The sequence below is a fragment of the Fukomys damarensis genome, unplaced genomic scaffold (assembly GCF_012274545.1).
Source record: "Fukomys damarensis isolate Sample0158 unplaced genomic scaffold, DMR_v1.0_HiC HiC_scaffold_21, whole genome shotgun sequence".
Classification (NCBI taxonomy): Eukaryota; Metazoa; Chordata; class Mammalia; order Rodentia; family Bathyergidae; genus Fukomys; species Fukomys damarensis.
Genome location: NW_022900933.1, coordinates 30,515,209 through 30,537,504, shown reverse-complemented (window position 1 = coordinate 30,537,504; position 22,296 = coordinate 30,515,209). Strand labels below are relative to the sequence as shown.

The 22,296-nt window shown below is 42.9% G+C and overlaps 1 protein-coding gene across 3 annotated transcripts in view; it reads left to right on the top strand.

Annotated features, from left to right (window-relative positions):
* Ttc7b (tetratricopeptide repeat domain 7B) overlaps positions 1-22,296 on the top strand; it is a 209,242-nt gene that overhangs the window by 71,694 nt on the left and 115,252 nt on the right. For all 3 annotated transcript variants that reach the window (XM_010616298.3, XM_010616297.3, XM_010616299.3), the window contains exons 5-7: positions 8,184-8,262; positions 13,588-13,760; positions 20,511-20,574. In XM_010616298.3, coding sequence (XP_010614600.1) covers positions 8,184-8,262; positions 13,588-13,760; positions 20,511-20,574 — 316 coding nt within the window. The remainder of the gene's footprint in view (positions 1-8,183; positions 8,263-13,587; positions 13,761-20,510; positions 20,575-22,296) is intronic.

Sequence of the window (22,296 nt, the reverse complement as noted above, 5' to 3'; positions counted from 1 at the left end):
TTTTTTTTTTTTTTCTTTCAAACAGTTCCCTTGAATTTTTCCACACTTAGCATAGTTTTGACTTCGTGCCCAGAGTTGATTTGGAAATGAAATGCTCCTGTTCCTGCTAATTGAAATGGAAGTGAACAATATACTCTTATCTTTGCACTTACACTTTCAGCACAAGTGCTTATGGTACATTTGGAAGGACTTTTCTCTTGTGGCATTGTTCCTGCCTTTCTCCCTCTCTACAGCCTAAGGAACTGGAACAGAATGGCCAAAAGTCCTTTTTCTATGTGACTTTGCTACTTGGAATTGATAAATGTTTGAAATCGTATTGTTAGAACAACATTTCTACCTTCTGCCTTCTTTCTTCTACATTATCAATGCCCACCCCATTTTTCTTTTTGACAATACTAGGATACTGGGGATTACATACAGAGGCACCCTACCACTTCAGTTGTAGCCTTAGCCCTTTAAAATTTTTTTAAAATTTTGAGATAGGTCCTCCTTCATTAAAGTTCCCTGGCCTCACATTTGTGATTCTCCTGCTTTACCCACCTGAGTAGGTGAGATTACAGGTGTGAACCATTGTTCCTGGCTTCATTGCCTTTTAAAATGAAGATGACAGTGGACTGGTCTACATCATTGTTCGGTGTGATTGGCTGAGCCCCATCTTATGAAGCAGGCCTGTTGGGGCCCCATCCCTGCTGCCAGCTACATGTGTGTCTTGCATATCCCCATGCCACCAGTAAGTGACATGCATGCTGAGCTCTTCTCCTTCCAGCTTTGCATTACCAGCTCATCAGTCTTTGGTGGTTCATCGCCCAAGTTCCAATGTTAGTTTGGTCTGGCCCTTTCTTGCCTAATTCACACAAATAGTCCAAATTCTGTCTGTGCCCACTGAGATGGCGCAGTGAGGAGTTGCGTGCCACCCTCCCTCAGTTCCCCCTGGGTCATGCAGCCATCGTGCTAGCCTGTGGCAGAGTCACTGCCCCCCACTCATCTCTGAGATGTCATCATCTCCCAGGAGAAGGAGTTTTGTGTTGTCCTTGCCTATATCTGTTGCTCTCTTTTGACTTTGTGGGCTAAACCTGTGAATTAGGTAGCTGTGTCTCTGGGACATGGTTGACTTTCAACTAATAGCAAGAGACTGAATGAATCAGACTGGGCAGTACCATATTTTTATTCAAAATTAAATGATTCTAAAGAAGGAAAGTAGGTTTTCATGTGTAGTAAATTGACTGGAAGACGGATTTCAGAATTCTAAAAGTCTTGAGCAATGGCAGAGTTTTCAGAATTGTGGCCTTAACAATGGCAAAAGCTTAAGCAACACTTTCAACATGTGTTGACTCATTTACTTCTTATGGCAAATCCATGAGGTAGGTACAGGTGTTATTTCCTATTTATAGATAGGGGAACTGAGGCACAGGCATTTGCCCAAGTTCAACAGTTACTAAATGGTGGAGCTTTGCTTTAGTGCATGTGGTTTGGCTCCAGAGTCATCAACCACACTCTTTTGCCTCTCAGAATTTAAGTTTATAGATAAGTATATGGATTCCCTGGGCAATACTTGAAAGACAACACTTATATGATAGATGTGTTCTAGTTAGTTGTTAGAAGTACTAACATCATGCCTGGCATGGTGGCACATACCTGTAATCCCAGCTACTCCCAGCTACTCCGGAGGATGAAGTAGGAGGATTGCACTAGCCCAGCCTGGGCAGCTAAGTGAGACACTGTCTCAAAATTTAACAAATTTAAAAGGGGACAGGGATGTAGCTCAGTGTTAGAGCTCTTGCCTAGCATGAGTAACGCCTTGAGTTCAGTTTCCAGTACTGGAAAAATAAAAGTAATGTTAGACTAAAGAATCCAAGTATGTACTGGATACTATTGTGCTTCTGGGGTTAAACTGAACAGCATTAAAATACAAGTTAATGAGAGAGCCTGTATGTTGGCAGGGTACTGTTCTCCATGTGCCTGACTCCTGGCTGGTGTGTTGTCTGTTCTCTTTCTCTCTCTCCATAATACTGTACGAAGACTGATATTCTTTGACTGCTTTCCAGAGGTTGAAAGGAAGAATAGGAGATGAGACAAATCTTTCTACACTTTGTGCTTCTCAGAGACACAGGGTTGGGGAAGTGATGAGCTGGGAGAAGAGTGAGCTCTTTCAAACCTTTCTGGCTCTTACAGAATTGTGCTCACTTTTCAATTATAGGCTGTTTGCACTCCTGTTGAAAAGACTTGTTTATGTGTTCCTGTCCTGGCCTGTTAAATACATCCTCCTAGAAGCTACTCTGTGACTTGTTTGACTTTGTGTCCCTCGTACCTATTCTGCCACCTGATACATGGCACCTGCTCAGTGTACTGTTGGCTGCCTGGCCGGCTGACCAAATGTATATTTCACTCTGCTTTTGTCACCAGGAAGTCTTAGTTGCTGAAGTAGTCCAAAAATGTTGTTAAGCCTAGTACAGCTTTCATTAGGTTTGAAATGAGACCTCCAGAAGCTTTGCCTGTGTGTTCACATCCCAGCAAGGATGGTTGTCACACTCTCCGCCACTATATCTGGGTTGCAGCTGGCTTGCTCTATTGCTCAGAGTCCTTTGCTAATGAGGCCAGGGTTGTGGGTTTGATCCCTGGCCCCCGAATGCAGCAAGCCATCTGTCTTCACAAATGCATGTCATTGGATACCAGGCGAAGTGTGCACAGGGGGAGAAGCCGGAATCCATTCTGGGAAAAACAGCTCCCTGACATCCGGCCACAAGTATCCTTCTGGACTGTGAAGGATGTCTTTTTCTCCTTCCACTTTCCAGATCTGGATATCTGCTTTTGATTTCAAACTTTTTCAGAATAGATATGAAGGGTTACGTAAATGAAGGACAAGCAGTTCTTGAGCTCGGGAATCCAGAACTGTTGACCTAGAGGCACTGTAAGTATGGCAGGGTCCAAAATGATGACATTGTAGAAGAATCTGCTTCATTTGTCCTCTGGCAATCACAATAACTCCGCAGCAAGGAGATGGGGGACAAAGTTGCAGAATACGAACTGTGCTCACTTTCCTTTCTTTGGGATACCTAGTTTACTGTCCCTGGGTGCCTGGCTAGCTCTGTGGAGCAATTGGGACCAGGAGAGGTGGGTACAAAGTGGGCTTTGCTCTCAAGACGGTTGCATTGCAGGTGACAGACATGGACACCAGTGAAAATCAGAGTGCTGAATACATTCTAGGCTCAAGATGTGAGCAACCTTTCGGAACCCTTAGGAAGCTGGGAAGGTCTCCAGGAGCAGCCTTGGCCCTGTGTCCTTAAGGATGACAGAGTAGCCAGGATCCCGCAGACAGGGAAAGGAACATCTGGAGGCACAAGCACAGGAGACTTTCCTGAAATACCTGGAAGGTTTTTTGTTTTGTTTTTATCTTGAAACCTTCATTATCCTTGCAGCTCTTTAAAGCTATCAGATACACACCCAGGCGTGTCACTTGGCCCAGGAGGAGAACTCTGTTTGCCCCTACATTATAAGTAGACCACTGATGCTTTGTAGTTAAGAGAGCGCATAGCCCTGCTGCCTGCCAATCCATGCTCAGTGAGAAAGACCAGGACAAGAAGCAGGTGGAAAATGTGTCTCCTTGTGGAATTGGTTCATTTGGCCCAGAATGATTCTGACTCATTCCTTCAGCAAACACTGAGCCGGCCTGTTTAAAGGGCTGGGGATATGGCAGTGAGGAAGTCACAGATCTCTGTCTTAGAGACCCTTCCATTTTAATGGGGATGTGAAGCCTCCTCAGCTCTCTGAGGAGGGACAGCGTCCCATGTTCACCAGTGTATGTTCGGTAACCTCACAGGAAACCTTGCTCGGTAATTATTGAAACCAACAACTTAAGTGCTTCAGAAGTGCCATCACTAAGAAGGAACCTGGAAAAAGCCGAACAGTTTATTTGCTCTGAGAGATCTATGTGCTGACTCATTCTGTTATTGATTTTTAGTTATAAAATTCTCAGCCAGGAGAGAGATTGAATTTACGCAGGCCACCTGTTCTTTCTCAACCAAGGATTTGATATGTAGCAACTCTCTTTTATTCACATCGCAACTTTGTGTTTACACAATAAAGACAGATGATACTGAATTTAAGTGTATTGGTAGTCTGGATCATACTTGGAAGTCAGAAGGATATTTAGAAGGACACTTTGAAAAGAATTGTCTTATCCCATCTTCATCCCCTCACAAATGAAAGGAGAAATGACAGGAAAACTTGTTGAGGTTGGCATCGAACTAGTCTATCACAGGCTGAAAAGGTTTTCAGATCCCCCAGTTTCTCCCAGGCTTGTTTTGCCATTGTGATTTTGCCACTGGAACCTTGGCTTCCTTCCTGAGAACATTTCACCTGTGACTTGATAGTGCAGAGAGAGAGTCTGCAGAGAGATAGTCTCAAAGAGCTGAAACTATTTAGGGTCATAAGACAACAGGACAAAACAGGGCGCTGCTCTGAGCTTGCATATGAATGTGGAGAACAGCCTTGAAAAGTGCTGCTATGGGGCCCGAGGGGAAGTGGAGCCTGTCCCAAGGATGGAGAGTCAAGGAAGAGGGTCAGATCCAGGAGAGTCTACCTCTCCCTGCTGTCCCAATGGCCTTTGGGGCCGGCACTGATCTTCAGGAAGTTACTGTTTATACTGCCTTAGTGGCAGCCAGACAAGCCCTGGAAGGAAGAGACTCAGGAGGAGGATGAAACCATATAGAAAGGGGAGGAAAAAAGAAAAAAATGGAAGTAGGTCAAGGGCAGAGCACAAGGTGTCACCACAGAAAGCGGTAGACTGTGCTGCCTGGGGAGAAACAAGGGTTTGACTGAGAGCAAGGCGAGGGATGCTGGTCTGAGTGTCCCTAATGAGCTCGCACAGCAGTGATGTTGGTGAATGGACACAGGGTTCTGCTTGCCTGTCAGGCTGGGCAAGCAGCTGGCACGAGGGGACCTGCAGGTCCTGGCCCTGCTTGGTCATAGCCAAGCTGTTGGGAACCAGCCTACCTGGAGGGAAGGGCACCCCACTCAGGAACCATGCTGGAACAGAGTGCAGCAGATGAACCCCCAGCTCTGACAGCTTGCCAGAGTGCCCGCTGCTCAAATGTGGCTAGAACATTCCTTGTGAGACAGACTTACCATAATGAATGCTGATGTCATTGCACTGTCTCAGTCAAGGGTGTTGAAATGGAATAAATGACCTCACATCGGGGGTCTGTGGAAACTCTCAAAACTAGGGGAACTCCTCCATTCTCTCTTAACTAGCAGTTTGTTCTAGATATTTAGTGGATTTCAGCATTTTAAGAACAAACTAATAGTTTAGAGCTATGAAGGAAATCACTGGATTTTTACCTTGCTCAAAGTTGGTGAATATAATATGCAATATAATTCTTACAAGCTATTTTCTTCTTTTTTGTTGTCCTTGTTCCTATTATGGTTATCCATGTAGCTTCAAGAAAACTGTTTTTTTTCCTGCCCTCAATGGTAACAGTAGAAGTGATTGTTTCACATTATGTAATTTTTAAATGTCTCTAAGTGGAATATAGGATTTGCTTAGCACTGGGGCACGTATGGCCTTTTCTGATACTTAAAATGTGCAGTCTTTCACCTCATGCTCCGTCTCCTAAATTAGCTCGATCAGGGCCGCATTTATTTGAATAGGGCACAGCCGTGGACTTCCTCTGTTCTGTGCCTACTGTGGACTCTTTGTGTAGAAGCAGGATTCTTCCCAGCTTGAGGAAGAATTTGATTCTGAATCCTAAACTCTCTCCAGGAATAAGCTAGAAAGAGTTTGAGAAAAGCTTGCAATTGCTGCAAAGGCTTTCTGGGGAACATGTACCTGGTTGCTGGTTTTGCCTGATTGGGTGCAGCATCCTTATGTTCCAGAGACTTCTGCTGTTTCTCCACCAGAGGGCCTCCGTCCTGCATGGGAGAAACCATGTAGAACCTTGAAGGGGAGGTGAATTTTTCTACCCTTCATTTATTTATCTCTCTAGGCAGCTGAGGGCATTACCCTCAGGCACCAGACTTCTTCACCTGGGTCAACAAATTTTCTTTCCAATTTTGAGCAAGTACCTAGGAACATCTCATTAACTGTCATCACTGGAATATAGGATTTATGTTGTATTTCTCCCTCTTATGTAATGTGCATGTTAATAGCACAGAATACACATCTGAGCTCTTGGATTCATATTTGTTCTTTCCTCTAGAGTTACGTTTCTGAGTTAGAGCTTATATTTCTTATACCCAAGGAGCTAATAGAATATGGTGGAATGTTCCCAGATTGCTTTCTCACCAGATTTTGGACCCGAGCAGGCCCTTTTCCTTCTGTGTGAGCTTGACTGTGTTGGGTCACTTATAGGTAGAAGATTCTGTGCTTCTATAATGTATAAATAGCTTGTTCTATTGCTCCCATGCAGAGAGGGCATGGGAGACATTCTGAATGGCCAATTCCTATGTGTATCCTGTACTGAGTTACATATAATATTTAGCTTTGATACTACTTATTCAAGGCTTAATTTCTATCATGGTAAAGTAGCTTCTTTTCAGGGTCTTCAGTGGTACTGACCCAGACAGTGCTTGATTTCACACCATTCAAAGTGCCATGCCTCTTTGTACATAGTGAGAGCTTAATCAGTGATTCTGAAACAAAATTAGACTCTCACAGACATACTCATCCCTTTTTTAGTTATAGCTATTTCCTTCCCCTTATGTTACTTAAGAGAACAGAGCTGCAGCCCAAAGCAAATGTACTTTGTTGCTTGTGAACATGGATCCCATAAAAACAAATGAAGGAGAAAGCAGAGTAGATTGCACGTTCCAGGGACTATTACCAAATTTTTATTCACATCCCTTAGATTTCATTAGTGTTGCTTGGAGTCCTGAGCACAGGCTTCTCTTTTTATGCCACCATCACGCTTCTGATCTGGTACCATCTGATGTGTGTGGGTGAGAGGAATATGGGAGTACTTGAGTACCTATGCCAATAAACCATTATCTTAAAGTCCTGGGCTGATCTTGTGAATGAACACCCTGGGAAGTCATGTAGGTATAAGATACAGATTTATAGCCCTCTTAAGTGCTTGTAACTTACAGAATCTGCATTTTTATTTAATATCTTTGTGTGATTTAAATGTCATCCAAGAACAGAGCCAAATACCCACAGCATCTCCCACGGCCTGCCGAGGCTGGCTGACAGGTCCGCACTGGCTGACCTGTTCCGTGGCTTTTTACAAAGCTGTGTTCTAATGAGCAGCCTATAAATATCACTGAGTTATGTCAGGTGGCAGCAGCACGCAGTGTAAAGGGACCAGCTAGGAAGAGTTCCCAGCTGACCATGCTGGGACTAGTGTTCAGAGAGGACAGTGGGTTCTGGATACATTGACCAGGAGGCCCCTAAAGTATGAAATGTGACTGTGTGGGACAGGGTGACCAAGTATATTCTGATCACACTCAGGAAGCCCCACGTGCCAGTTGTCACCATCCTACCCTCAGAAGGGGCCTTTGGGGCTGAGTTTACTGCTCAGCAGGGGAGTACTTGCCTTACACATGCAAGGTCCAGGGTTTGATCCCTCACACTGCTACGAAAAGAGAAAGAAAGAAAGAGACACTTAACCTTTTGCTTCTTTTTGCCAGTGCAAAGTTGGGAAGAGACTTGGTTTGATAGATCTTCTGGGGGTGATTTATGATCTGAAGAGATTTCTGAGGAAGAGTAGTTTCTTGGTGGGCCACTCTTTTTATACCATTTATCTTTATCCTGCCCATACATTTGCAATAAGAAGGCTTTGCCCACCTTGTCTACAGTGCCTTTCTGATATTCTTGCACCCTTTGCCCAGAGTTGCCTCCTACTTTTTAAATGAAAATACAGATTTTAGTACCACTCTAAGTTTGAAGATATAGTAACCCTTGTAGGAGATCTTGCTTTATTTATTTTTTCTTTTTTTGGCCTCAACTGATTTTCAGGTTTTTATTTTCTTGAGGAAATTTAATTGGCGCTAGACAGCACAGAAGACCATCATCAATATTAGGTCAGATTTTTCATGCTCACCAAAGATGGATAGACATGTGCAGAATAATTGTTTGCTTAGGATCTAGCCAACAGCTTTCATGCAGACAAAATGCATTGAAATATGTGTATAAAATATTTAATATTAATACATGCCAGATGGAAACCCTGTCAATTTTTTTGTGTAACCAGGAACTTGACAAGAGGAGTTGGAAGATTCAGAGAGATTCTCAGAGCAGTGGAAACAAGAACAACACAAAACTTGCGAATGGTAAGTGTCACACTTAGTGACTTCTTGTGGCCACCAGGGCCCTTGTCTCACATATACATACATTTGCATATTTAAATATGTAATATACATGTATAAGTAGCAATTCACTCATTTAAAGTATACATTTCAATGGCTTTTAACCCGTGATTTTTCCCTGAGCACCACTTGGGCAGTGCGTTTATTTACGTACTGACTGTCCTGAGCGTTGCTTGGACAGGTGTCATTTCAAACAGTCCATTCTTGTATGGAGTGAATTAGTTGTCATTTTAATATTTCCTGTTCTGTTATCTTATAAAATTTTTAAAATACCCAGTTTTTGGTCATCCTGTGTTTAAATGATTGGACTGGTTAAGTGGCTAACATATTTGTAGTTGTTCAGCTATCACTAACGTTGGATTTCAGAACATTGGTCACTCCCAAAAGAAACACTAGTACATCAGTAGTTCCCATTTTCCCCACCCACCAGCCTCTGACCACCACTAATTTATTTTCTGTTTTTGTCTAATTTGGACATGTCATATAAATAGAATGACACAATATGTGGTCTTTTGTGACTGCCTTCCTTTGGTAGAATAATACATCCAGGGTTTCATGTTGCAGCTTTTATTAACCTTTCTTTTATTAATTGCCAATAATTTTCTGTTGTTTGGATATACCATATTTTTTTCACCCATTTATCAGTTGATGGACATTTGAGTTATTTCTTTTTTGGGCTATTATGAGTAATGCTGCTATAGGCATTTATGCACAAGTTTTTGAGTGGACATATGTGTTCCTTTTTCTTGGGTATATACTGGGGAGTGGAATTACTGTGTCATCTGTAACTCTATGTTTAGCATTTTTAGGAACTGCCAGACTGTTTCCCAAAGCAGATGCACCATTCTACATTCCTGCACATCTTAACCAACACTTGTTATTATCTCTTTAGTTGTAGCCATTGTGGGTGGGCAGTGCTATCTTACTGTGGTTTTGATTTCTGTTTTCTAATGGCCAGTGAAGCTGAGCATCTTTTTGTGTGCTCATTGGCAGTGCTCTCCCTTGAAATATAAGAGCTGAATTCTGCCAAGCAAGTAGAATGTCAGCATTTCTGGATGCCAGTGTGGAAGAAGTTAGCTGTATGCTTATGATTCATACCAAAACCCAGACAGAACAGTGCAGATAAGAAGACCCTGAAGGGGTCCTGGTTGCTTGACTACTCAGAAGAGAAATGAAGAAGAGTTTATCTGGTGGATCAAGAGCTTGGCTAGCCTGTTAACTTTTTTTTTTCTTTTTAACCTTTTCACTTTCTTCTCTGGGGGCATTTATGAATTGAATTCAACCTCTCTAGCTTGTCCCAAAGAGCCATAGGCATTAGGTGTTGGGTGGGGAGGCCTGGTGCTTACTAGAAGCTAAGAAAATGCCACATATCAAAATTGACATAGCGACCATATGTAAGATTGCAGCTTCTTTTATCCTTTGTCACCCATGCTGTTCTCCTTCCTTTATGATAAATCTTTTAAATGTTTGGGGGAGTATTCAGTTGAGGAAGGCTAAGAGATTTATGTCACTGGGAATGAGGCTATAGGTTTTAGGATGTAGATGGATGACTAGTGGGGCCAGATAGCTAACCCAGGCTTCCCTAGAATCATGCTGTTGAGATAAGATGAGTGCCTTTACACACACACACACACACACACACACACACATACACATACACACCCTCACCAAGAACCCTCGTGGTCTTCAGTATTTATATACTAATGCCATTTGCAAGTGCCACACATTCAGAGAAGGCATTTGGATTTTTAGGGTTCTTTTGAGCAGAAGAACCAGCAAGAATATGGATTAAAAAATTGTTTCCAGAATATCTTTTTTCTCATATTGACTTACTGCAGCATTCTATACAGCTTCTGAATTAATTAGTATGAGTAGCTTCTTCCAAGATTTCAAAGCACAGTGAAGGTAACTGATTAAATTGGCAAGTGTTTTCATAATTACTTTAAAAGCACATTGAAGGGTAGGGGAAAGGTAATAAGGGAAAAGAAAAAAATATGAGAAAATGAAAAAATGGAAATAAAGTGTTTGTAAATGGGGAAGGGGGAGGTGAAGGGAGGGCAGGGACAAAGGGAAAAAATGAGAAACAAGACCTGTCATGTAAAGGTACAGGATCCCAATAATGAATGTAACTGTACTGTATACCTAAAATGTACCAATAAACTCAATTTAAAAAAATAAAGCAAAAAAAAAAAAAGCACATTGAAAAATCCAGCCTTTCAAAATTACTCAAATGGAACATTTGTTCATATTACTGACACTCAAATATATATATCCCAATATAATATAATATATATATTATATCACAACACAATATACAATATTATATATCGTATACATTATATATTCTCATATTGTATATGTTTATAATATTTTATACTATATGCTATATAATATTATATATTGTTTCCCCATTAAAAGGTGCAGGTATCCCCCATACACTATGGGAATGAATCTGCTGTTTATTTCAGTGTTACTTTTCTAAATTAGAGACCATCTTCCACTGTTGTCTAAGGTTTATGAATATTATCGACTCAATGTATTTTAACTTCTTAAAAACATCCTGTGAGGTAGGATTCTGAATAGAGATACATGAGGAATGGACAGGGTCTCTTCCATTGTTCCCCTGAGAGGCAAGGAAGAGTCTCTTAAATTTTTGTTGGCTGGAGCTGACCCCAGGCCCTTCCGCTGGCAGCTGGCCAGCATTAATAGGAGGAGAGAGGTTTCCACTCTGTCACACTGAGGTGCAAGTGTGTCTCTTGGTCTCTGCTGATTGTCTTCAAGTGGCCTAAGTTAAACTGTTTCTAATTCCTTGACCACTTAGTCAGAGATGTGCATCAGACTTATCTGAGGAAATTTGGGGTTTTCTTTGCTTATTTTGTGTACTGGGCCCTGGCACATGCAGGCTAGAGCTGTGTCCCCAGATCTGTCTGAGGGACTTTGAACAAATGTGTATCCCCAACTCTGACCTCAGAAATTCCAGTAGAGAGGGCCCAGGAAGGGCCTGAGATTCTGTGTTCCTAAAGTTTTCCAAGTGATTCCTGGTCCAGGCTAATGGAGAAGTGTTTCCTGGGCCTTCTTCACTGAGGTCTCGGTTCACATGGACACCAGAAAGCTTCTCCAGCTAATGCCATTCATAAGACAGTTTCCATCAGCCTTAATTAATAACTTTGTGACTTTTTAGATTAGCTAATAATTACAAATTTGTAATATTCTTATGAGATGGAAAAATTGTAAACTTGAGCTGGTGTGAGACCATAGACAAGAAGGATTTAAAAGTACACATACTCAATTGTACTCCTAGGCTTATACCCCCAAAGAACTGAAAACAGGTGTTCAAACACAGACCGCACATGAATGTTTGTAAGAGCACTACTTCCAACAGTAAGGGTAGAAACAACCCAAATGCCTACAAGGTAAAGAATAGGTAAATAAAATGTGGTATGTCTATCCAGTGGAATGCCATTCAGCCATAAAAATGGAAAGCGCTGAAGCATACACAACATGAATGAATCTTGAAAACACAGTGCTTGCTCTCTGAAGGAAGCCAGCCATAAAAAGACCCATGTTACATCAATCCATTTCTGTGTAATGTTCAAAAGTGCCAAATACATACCAGACAGAAAGCTTATTAGTTGTTCCCAGGATCTGGGAGAAAGGAGAAGTGAGGAGTGTTTAAAGGGTATAATGTTTCCTTTTGGGGTGATGAAAATGTTCTGGAACTAGCTAGTGGTGACGGTTGCAAAATATTTCAATGTAGTAGATGTCATTGGAGCGTACACTCTAAAATATCTCATAGTAGACACACAGAAAAGAAGAAAACCCAATTTCTATACCTTTAGAACCTCAGCATAGCAGACATAGCCAGAAAATGAAGTTCTTTACTCTTTTTATTTTCTCTTAACATTTGTTCCTCAGCTATAGTGAGTGGAGGGTATTTCAATTGAAATTTCCAGCAGAAGTCATTAGCTTATATGACTGCAATGAGATCAAAATGAAACTATAATGGAAGGTTTAAGAAAACAGCTCAGAAACTGTTTAGGTCCTGAAAATTGTGTTCTTATAAGATCTTTACAGATGGCTCAGTTGGGGATGATCAGAGTGCTTTTAATTTCACATTTTTATAGAATTTTAAAGGCAGTGGGTCTTACTTGGGAATAATCAAGAAAATTTGCCTTTACCCAGTGGTTATCAGAAACCACCAAGCTAGTGATTTGGTTGTATTTAAGTTTCCTTGGGGAGTGTTAAGAAATTTCACATGGATGAAAGCCTAGCAGTGTTCTCTTCTGGAACATACTTATTTTAAAAGGCTCATTCTGAGGGAAGCTCAGCATTCTTTGTTATATGCAAACCTGACTTTTTCCATCTCTGGCTATGCCATCCTTGGCTGATGAGGTGGCAGGGTGCTAGACTGCCCTAGGATATGGTGCTTGTGTTTTCAAGGATATTTTCCTTCATCTCCTTTGTGCTGGACAATTATGAGCTAAATGAACTGATATACACCAATCAATAAAATGCTTCTTAGTACATGCCACACACAGCCCTCCCCATACATCGTTTTTAGTACTGTCCTAGGCAGTGGAGTTACAGAGGGTTTGGGAAAACGTATTCCTCTGCACTAACTTCAGAGGATGATATCCAGGTGTGCCGGGGTTTCCATGGTGAGGAGGAGATAACACCCACCAGAAGTCACAGCCCCCACTTTCCCTTCTCTCCCACATGGGGCAAGTGGGAGCCCAGGCCACGCTGGAACAGGGCACTCAAGTGCTGGGTCCCAAGGGTGGGCCAGGTACAGCTGGCTCTTGGCACTTGTGAGAAGGAGAACATTCTGAAATTCTGCACACACATCATGTGGTCAGTGAAGAGATGTTTTTAGGAGAGGCATCACCTAAGTCCAGTCTGGCTTTTTACCAGACTTGTGCTTTAGTAGGCATCTGTTGGGAGGTGATGAAAATATTTGAAGTTCACCTGTTATTTATAAGATCTCTTGGAAAAGGGCTTAGCTACAAATTCATTTGTTTCTGATATAAAACATGTTTAGTGTTCCAGGGTGTAACTGAGACACGACACTACAAGCATGTGAGCCTTTAGAAAAATGTTCAAAATACCTTAGTGTATCATATTTTCTTTTTTGTCATAAACTAGTATAATTTTCATCATCGAAGTAAAAACTTTACATTATGAATCTTGGAATAGTGCCTGGCCTGAAGTGATGGCTGATAAGTATGTAGTGAATGAGTAAGTAATGTAAAGTAGACTCATGGCTCTGCCTTTCCTCCTCTATGTTCCCAGACAATCGCCAGGCAGTTGGCAGAGATCTTGTTGCGGGGAATGTGTGAGCAGAGCTACTGGAACCCCCTGGAGGATCCTCCATGCCAGTCCCCTCTGGATGATCCTCTCCGGAAAGGAGCAAACACCAAAACCTACACCCTCACTCGCAGAGCCCGTGTCTACTCAGGAGAGAAGTACAGAAGTTGCTGTCCTCAGTCGGGAGCCGGGGGCGGGAAGGAAATGTGGGCATATTCAAGGACAGGTAGAAGTATATGGGCAGAAGGAAGTCGGATGAACAAGTCTTATTTACCAGTTTGACAGCAACCTCAGCAGATATGTGCACGACAGGGACATTTCAGTAGAAACCTCTTCTCTTCTCAGTGTTATGCTGGGCCTCAGGCTTCACTGTTGGTCTAGGGCAGTGGTGGTGGGCCTGTGGCACCCGTGCCACAGTGGGCGTGCGGAGCCCTCTCCATCGGCACTTGAGCCAAGTCTCCCCAGCCTCACCCCGGCAGCTGAACATCAGATATTCAGGTTTAATTGCAGTGTTGGCATTTTGCGATAAACAAGTGGGTTTGGGGTTGCAGTTGGGGTACTCGATTTTTATAAAGGTTCACCATCACTGGTCTAGGGATTCTCATTCCACTTATAGGAATGTAGCACTTTACAGTGATCAGCAGCACAGCTCCTTCTAGTCAGAGCAATCATTTATTCTTTTCTTCAGCAACTCCTTTGTTTTCATTTAAATCGTCTTGTAAGCTGGTCTAGACATAAGGACAATTAAATCATTTTCCACTGATTAGAAGGTGCGGTCTCTTCAGAAGTTCTTTATTTTTTTAAGTTTTAAATCCGAGACTTGAACAACTTTGGGGAAAACAGACCAGGAAGCCACTACATTCTCAGGCCTCAGCGTCTTCAGGTCAGGGCTAGAGAACTGGGTTGGGGTGGGAACACAACAGGAAGGGCCAGAAGAGAGGAATGATAGGTCACTTGTTCCTGATCAAAGCCTTGAATTCCTTCTTCATTTGGTGCAATAAGGACAAGGCTCAAGGACCTTTCAGAATCTGTACATGAAGGAAAGGGGGCCACACATGTGGAGAACCTCTTTAGTGTCACCGAAGTGGGCAGATGGCAGAGAGACTGCAGACAGCTGCTTCTGAAACCCTGAGAAAGTGCTGAGAGATGGGTTGGCTAGATACCCCATGTGTGACATCAGAAAATGACTGGGTGGCTCTTCTCCAGGCTGCTGCTGCTTACTCCTCTGAAGCCAACAGCTTGCATCTCTCCCTCTTATCACCTTTTTTTTTTCCCTTGGTATTGGGGATCGAACTCTGGACCTTGCACTTGTGAGGCAGGCACGGCACCACTGAGCCAAATACCTGGCCCCAAGACAACTATTTTATTTCCTGGTACTGGGGATCGAACTCAGGACCCTCCCACTGAGCCAAATCCCTGGCTCTTATCACCTTCTTGTTCAGTTTGCATTTCTTAGGTGGATTCAGATATGTGAGCATATTCCTGGTTTTTTCCTTAGGTTTATTTTAATTTAGTTTTAACCCTCCCCTTTCCATGGCCTTGTCAAACAATGAGTTTACTTATTCCACAGTCTGTGTCCTCTTGAGTCCTTATCTGGTGTTATAAAACACCTGTTCAAGCATTTCCCAAACTCTCACTGCACAAATGCTGATCCCTTAGGATGAACTATTTAGAGGCAGATTTGAGTTGGTAAAACTCCACTTTCTCTATGGCTAGGTTCTATTAGTATTCTTTTGAAGATATTTATACCTACATCTGTAAAAGATATTATTCTATAGTTTTCTTGTGATATCTTTGATTTTGGTACCAGCCCTTATAAAACAAGTTGGAGTAGTTCTTCCTCTTCTATTTTTTTAAAAGCATTTATGGAGAATTGCTATTAATTCTCCTTTAAATGTCTGATAGAATTTACCAGTGAAATTATCTGGCTTTGGGCTTTTCTTGGTGGGAATTTTTTTCAAAACTAACTCAGTCTCTCTCATAGGTCTATTCATATTCTTTTTCTTCTTGAATCAGTTTTAGTAGTTTGTGTCTTCCTAGAAATCGGTCTATTTCATCTGAGTTACCAATTTAATGACATACATTTGTTCATTGTATAATTTTTGATTTCTGTAAGATTGGTTGTTACATCCTCTCTTTCATTTCTCACTGTGGTAATTTGTATTTTCTCTCTCTTTTTTTATGGTAAGCCTAAGTAAAGATTTGTCAGTTTGTTGATTTATTTAACAAACCAACTTTTGGTTTTGCTCAGTTTTTCCATTGAGATTCTATTCTCTAATTTCCACGCTCATCTTTATGCCTTCATCAGTTTTCAGCTTTCTGGTTTTGTATGTTCACAACCCTGTTTCTTACTTGAACTATCAATAAAAAGAGAAAACCTGTTGGGGGTTCCTTGATTGGGGTGTGCTCCTTACCAAGGCAGGGTGGTCTGATTGGCCAGTGGTGGGGCGTGAGGACACCGGCAGTGATGCTGGCTGGGAGGCAGAAGAGGGGATCTGTGGGTAAGGCTTAACCCTGGTCTCGGCCGGTAGTCCCAGGTGGTCTCTTTTTTTTTTTGTACCAGGGATCAAACTCAGGTCCTTGCGCTTGCAAGGCAGATAGTGGAACCACTGAGCTAAATCCCTGACCCATCCAGGTGATCTCTTATGCGAAGTGTGAATACAAAGCACAGTTGAGACACAGGACTTCCCACTCCAGTTTGCTGGTCCTCACAGGCACACCTGCAAAGCAGGCTCTGCAGCAGGATCCCCCGCCACCTTCCCTGCAGCCATGGCAGAAGTGAAAGAGGTGCATGTTATCAACTTCTCTTGAATTTTGAAGGGAAATAAAATAGGCAGATGCTGAGTAGAAAGGGGAGGGATCACCTGTCATAGGCCTCCTTTTTGTCCTTTCTTCTGGGTCTTTCTTTGGAGAATTTTCTGCTTTGGTTAACTTTATTCTTAGGTGTTTTGTTGATATGTAACAAATAGGGAAGAAGAAACAAGTGAGAAGTAGAAAACTTGATGAGTTTTAGCCAAGTGAACACATCCATGTCATAAGCATCCTGATCAAGAAGTAGATACTGCCAGAGCCCTAGAGCCTCTCTGTACTTTCTCAGTTACTACCTTTGTTCTCGGGCAACTGTCCTCACTTGTAGCACAATAATTAGTCTGGCTCATTTTTGAAATTTGGATAAGTTGGGTGCTTTGGCACATATCTGTAGTACCAGCACTTAGAAGGCTGAGGCAGAAGGAGTTCTGGAGCCACTCAAGACCAGGCTAGGCAACATACCCTGTCTCAAAATAAATAAGTCATTGTTGCATTACCTTCAACACTGTGGGAAGAAGTTTATATAAATGGAATTGTATAATGTGCACTCATTTATGTTTAACTTTTGTCTAGCAATATATTTGAAAAATTCACCCATATTTTTGCATGTGGTAGTAATTTGTTTTCAGTGCTACATAATATTCCACTGATTGATTCTGCCTCCCTCTCATGATGGCCATTTGAGCTGTTTCCTTTTCTGACTGGAGCTAAGAGTAACAGTACTGCTCTGAGTGCCCTTGATATATATCTTTGTGTGTGTACTTGTGTATGTCAGTCAGCTATGTTTTTCCTTTCATTGATGCCTCCTCATAAAAACGTGTGGCAGCTTAGATAATTACATGCATATTAGAGTCAGTGATTAGCACAAGCAAAGAAGATTTAAAGCCAGTGTCGTGCCCAGAAGTGGATGATGAAAAGATCTGTGGGATGCCAGCAAGTCCCTGGCAGGCCTGCAGGGAGATGGTGACCCGTCATTGCTTGGTGTGGGTCTGCAGCTCTGGTCACCCACGCAGAGGTTTCTGGCAAGGCGGGAGGTAGTTCAAGTGGGCAGAGGAGGGTGGTGCAGCTAGGACGATGGCCTCTGTCAGAACCAAAGCCGCGTGACTGACAAGTGAGCCAGGCCCACCTCTGAGTCGCAGGAACACCAGGTCCCTGCCCCGGGTGGACCGGCTGTGTGGGACTCACCTGATGCCCCCTCAGACTGCAGTTCTGGGTACCTGAGTGGTCGTCCTTTGTCATGAGGGAATTAGTGACTAGTGTGGGCTGACCAAAGAGGGAAGGGTCATGGGAAGCCTGGACAACCCTCGTGTCAAGAGGCACTCTCAGTCTGTGATTTCTGCCCGGATGTGGCACGGACGGTAACCTCTGCCTTAGTATGCTTAGCACAGTGACTGGCGGGGGTGGCAGGGAGGTTGGGGCTTTTGCTCTTGGCCTTGACTCCTGGGCTCTGATCTGGCTGTTGCAGTTCAGTTGCCACACATCTGGGACTTTATATAGCACTGGCCCAGCCGGGCCCAGGAGCATTGTAAAGCTCTGTCCGTGGTCTTTGGAGTCATTATTTAAAATCCTCTTCCTTGTGGGCTGGCAGAGTTCAAGGCCTTCCCTGCACCTAAATGGAGTCACTTTGACTTCTGGGTGGTGCTGTTGATGTTTAGACATCTGCCTCCTCATTTGTCATGCAGTGGCTCCAGATGACAGAAGAGATGAAATGCAATTGGATATAGCTGGTTTAATTTCTTTGGTATAATTTTTTTCTCTGACAAGCAGCAACGTTTTTTACGTATTTGAAGAAAATTTCAAGAAACAACTATTTGTGGAAGCCCTGGAAAGATATGCTTCCTATTTGCGCATGAGGATCCTTGCCCTTGTTTCCTGTGTCTTCTATAGAATCACATCATGAGTTGGCCAATTCATCTAAAGCTAGAACGTGGGCACTTTGCCCAAAGGTCACCATGTGGCTTAGCAGAGTGGCCTGCACGCAGCCCTCTCACTCTCAGTCTGGCAGCAGCCCTGGCACTTCTACCCCCGCCCCTAGGCTGCTGGCTTTTGGAAGCCAGCCCTTACCTACCATTCCATTTCTTACTGTGCCCTTGATCTACACCTTGCCCGTCACAGCACTTCCTCTAGGACCAGAGCCCTGGTTTTCCCACTCTCCAGATCTGAGTCTGTGCACACCAGTGTCAACCCCTGAGGCCCTTGGGCTCCAAAAGGCGAATGTCACAAAATGAAGTCTTCAACAATTTTGACCATTCATCCTGGGCTTCTCACTTGTCTAAGCAAGGAAGAGGGAATGAATGGCCGGAAATGGAGCCTCAAGAGTTCATAAGTAACGAAAGGACAGTTGAGTGTATAATGTCTCTTAAGACCTTCCTTTCTCCCTTCTTCCCCCTCCTCACCAGCCCTGGAAACTCTGCAGGCTCCTGAGTAACCATCCTGCCTATTACAATAGGGAGGGCCCAGGAAGTGGAATTAGAATCAGTTAATGCGCTACTTGTTAGCAACTCTGGTAAAAATAACACAACCAACATTTAAGGCTGGATGGCTCAAATGGAATTTGGAGATTATCCACAAGCTGAATTGGCTAGTGTTAAGTCACAATTAGCACAGGCTGTCTCTGCAATTACCCTGAACAATGCAGAACTGGCTATCTGCAAAAAGTGGTTAAGGTTATTGTTTTATGTTTACAAAGCATGCAGGCACAGCAAGGATATCAGCAAGTAATTGCACACACATGTACACCCATGTTGGGGCACTCTTAGTTCAGAGCCTGTAGTTCTATTTCTGAATTCAAGAGGAATGAAATGTTATATCTTCTGAAAAATACAGATGACTGCAAGCTGACTCCCAAAGAAAGTAACCTCAAGCCCCAGAATCCTGCATGAGGGGTAGGCCAGCCTTGCTGTAAGATCACGGCCCTGGAGGGGCAATAGAAACATCCCTGCCTGAGATGTCAGAGTTGTCACAAGAGGACCAGGCACTGTACTTTCTCTTTCTCACTCTTAAGAGCCTTGTGATATAGTACAAAACTGACCAGCATTTCAAAAATAACATGTATTTATAATTATTTAAAAAACATGGGTGTTTCACCTTTTGGGGGGAAGAAATCTCCTAAATAATTTTAATGTTATCCATAGGAAGAAATAAATTCAGTCTTTATTTAGTGGTCTTCAAAATATCCAGGAGTTATTGAGTCAAGATGATTTTTATTTATTGCAAATCCTTTCTATGCTCTGAAGAAAAGTTGAGTTTGGCCCAACTGGTGATAACATTCATAGTTCTACTAAAAGATTCTAGAGCAGGAAGGAAAGAAAAGCCATGAGTGTTTAAAAGTGCTCACAGCACAAAAAAGTAGGATACAGAGAGTGCTGATTGGGGTTATATTTGGGTTTTTATTGTTTTCTAATCCTCAGCAACATTGAGCATAAAAGCTTTTTATTTTAATCCAAAATTTTAGAGTTCAGTCAAATTTCATAAAATAGATTAACAAGACAGCTCTTGCATGCTACCCCATAATAAAAAATGTGTGTTTAAGATAGCTCACCAAGGGCCGGGGATTTAACTCAGTGGTCCCCCCACCTGGTCGCCAACAAGGACCCAAGTTCAATCCCCAGTACAAGAAAAAGATAGCTCACCAAATTTCTCAGCATTAGAGAAATTATTAACCATCTAAAATTGCTTCTGAACTCATCTAAGTGACAATATAAGGTCTGCCAGTTAGCAGGTGACAGATAAGAAGGACACTTTTTAGTGAAATGTCTGCAGTTTATGCTTCCATAATGGATTTAAGCAAAGGCTGGCATTATTTACATGTCAGTTTGTAGCAATCTAAATTTCTGCCTCAGTAATAAGTACATGTGTTATTTAGGCTTTAACTTGATTTTTTACAGCATTGTTTCACCCTCTGCCTACCACTAAAATACATAGCTAAAATCAATTCCACAGATAAACAGAGGAAATAAGCAAATTAATTCAAGTATTGATATTATACATTATTTTTTCTCGGCTCTGTAAACCACTTTTAGCCTTCTGTTCTACTTGTAGTTGTGTATTTTGTGTTATTTTGAAACTGCCATATATCAAAGTTGGTTTTCTTTATGCAGCATTTTTTGCCCTCAAGAAAATACTGAAGAGGCCCTGTTGTTACTGCTGATTAGTGAATCAATGGTAAGTGGAATGTGTTTCTCATTGTTCTGTCCCTGTCCCTAGAGTTCCTTTTTAGCTGTGGTCAGTCCCTCACTGTGATTTTTTTCCTTGGAAAATGCTTTCTAGGGGAAATACCTGGAGTGGGACAGAAGCAGTAGAAGTTTTAAAAGAGTCATGTTTCTTAATTCTCAGACCAGCAAGCAGTGTCTCTTGGTCATCCAGGAGTTTGGGGGTTCTCTTTCTTATAAATTAGTAGGTACCTTCATTTGTTCATTCTACCGCCAAGTATTGGTAACACTAGCATTATTTATGTAAGTAGCCTGTGTAACTAAGAGGCTCACAAAGGAAAAGGGAAAAGAAGCCCCCAAAGGGTACCCTTCTCAAGCCTTCTCAGTTGCACTGTTGTGAAAAAGTATGTTGGAGTAAACCGCTCACTGGGTGTGGGAACCTCCAGTTTTTGTCACAGGTGCCTGAGGAAACTGCCTGGCCCTCCGTGCTGGTGGCCTTTCACTCTCCTGCCTGTTCCCAGGTCCAACAGAGATCTGGACTGCCTGATTTCACTCCTGCTCCTGGGCTGTGCTGTGTCTGCCAGACCATCAGATTCTTCTGAAATGCTTTCTGAATGTTTGGCCAGGATATTGAAGTTTGAGATCTAAAACTGCATCGCTCACCCTTTATTGGGTTTCCCATCTGTACACCACTAAGCACTAGAGCCTTGGCCTGAAATCTTGGGAATAATATCCCAGTAACATAGGCACTTGATGTGTGCTGAGCAGGCTATCAGGCTCTTGGACCTCAAACGGACCCAGAGGGCTCACATTCATTCACTTCCTTTTACAGACAAGGAACCTGAGGCCCAGAGCAGGCAAAACACATGCATGGTGCAGAGAGGTCTGCTGCTCCTTCTGTAGATTGTGCTCCCTCCCAACCCTGCCATAATGTTCATCCTGCCAGGCAGGCAGCAGACAAAAGGGAATCGTAAGGAGAGCAAGAGGTGTTTCCTTTCTCCCCACTCACCCCACCCAACCATGTAGTTCAACTAGAGGTGCAGAATGCACTCAGGTGAAAAGTCCTGGAAGTAGAAGAAGTTCACACATGGGAGAATATGGGATCAGCAGAGGCCAGGGTTGGTCAGGGAGGGTAGCTTTCTTGCCTTGGTTTAACAATTTTGAGCTTTTTGCTTTGGGAAGTGGCATGGCAATGTTTATAAGAGCCAGACTCCTTGAGTTACCACAGCTTTGTACTTGTACAAGTACAAGGCTTTTGACGTCAGTAGGCCCTCCCTTCCCAGGAAGCAGGTTGCCCCCTTGGCTCCTCTTTCCTCAACTGTCAGCTACAACTTAAGGCAGTGTCGTTTATATTCTTCGTTCTGCCTTGGCACACTCAGGGAAGATGCAGAGGTGGCCGCTGGGCTGGCACTTGGTGGCGTTCACTTTGTTTTTCAAGTGAACAAGTCTCAGCTGCTTTGTCAGCTCCTGGGGCCTTCAAGCTAACAGCCCCTCACCCCAGGCTGGACTTTTCACAGCTCGGTGGTTGCTGTCCTTTGGGCAAACTTGGTTCTGAACACAGTAACCAGACGTCCTAGATGACTAGAATGATTCAGCTCCATCCTCCGGTCGTGTGTTCCAGTCTGTAATTTTGAAAACAAGGCCACATCTCCAGAACACTTGTTCTGAGTGTGGTGTAGATGCTTTGGAGTGATGTCCTGCTCCTTCATGGAAAGGATAGAAACTAGTAATACTC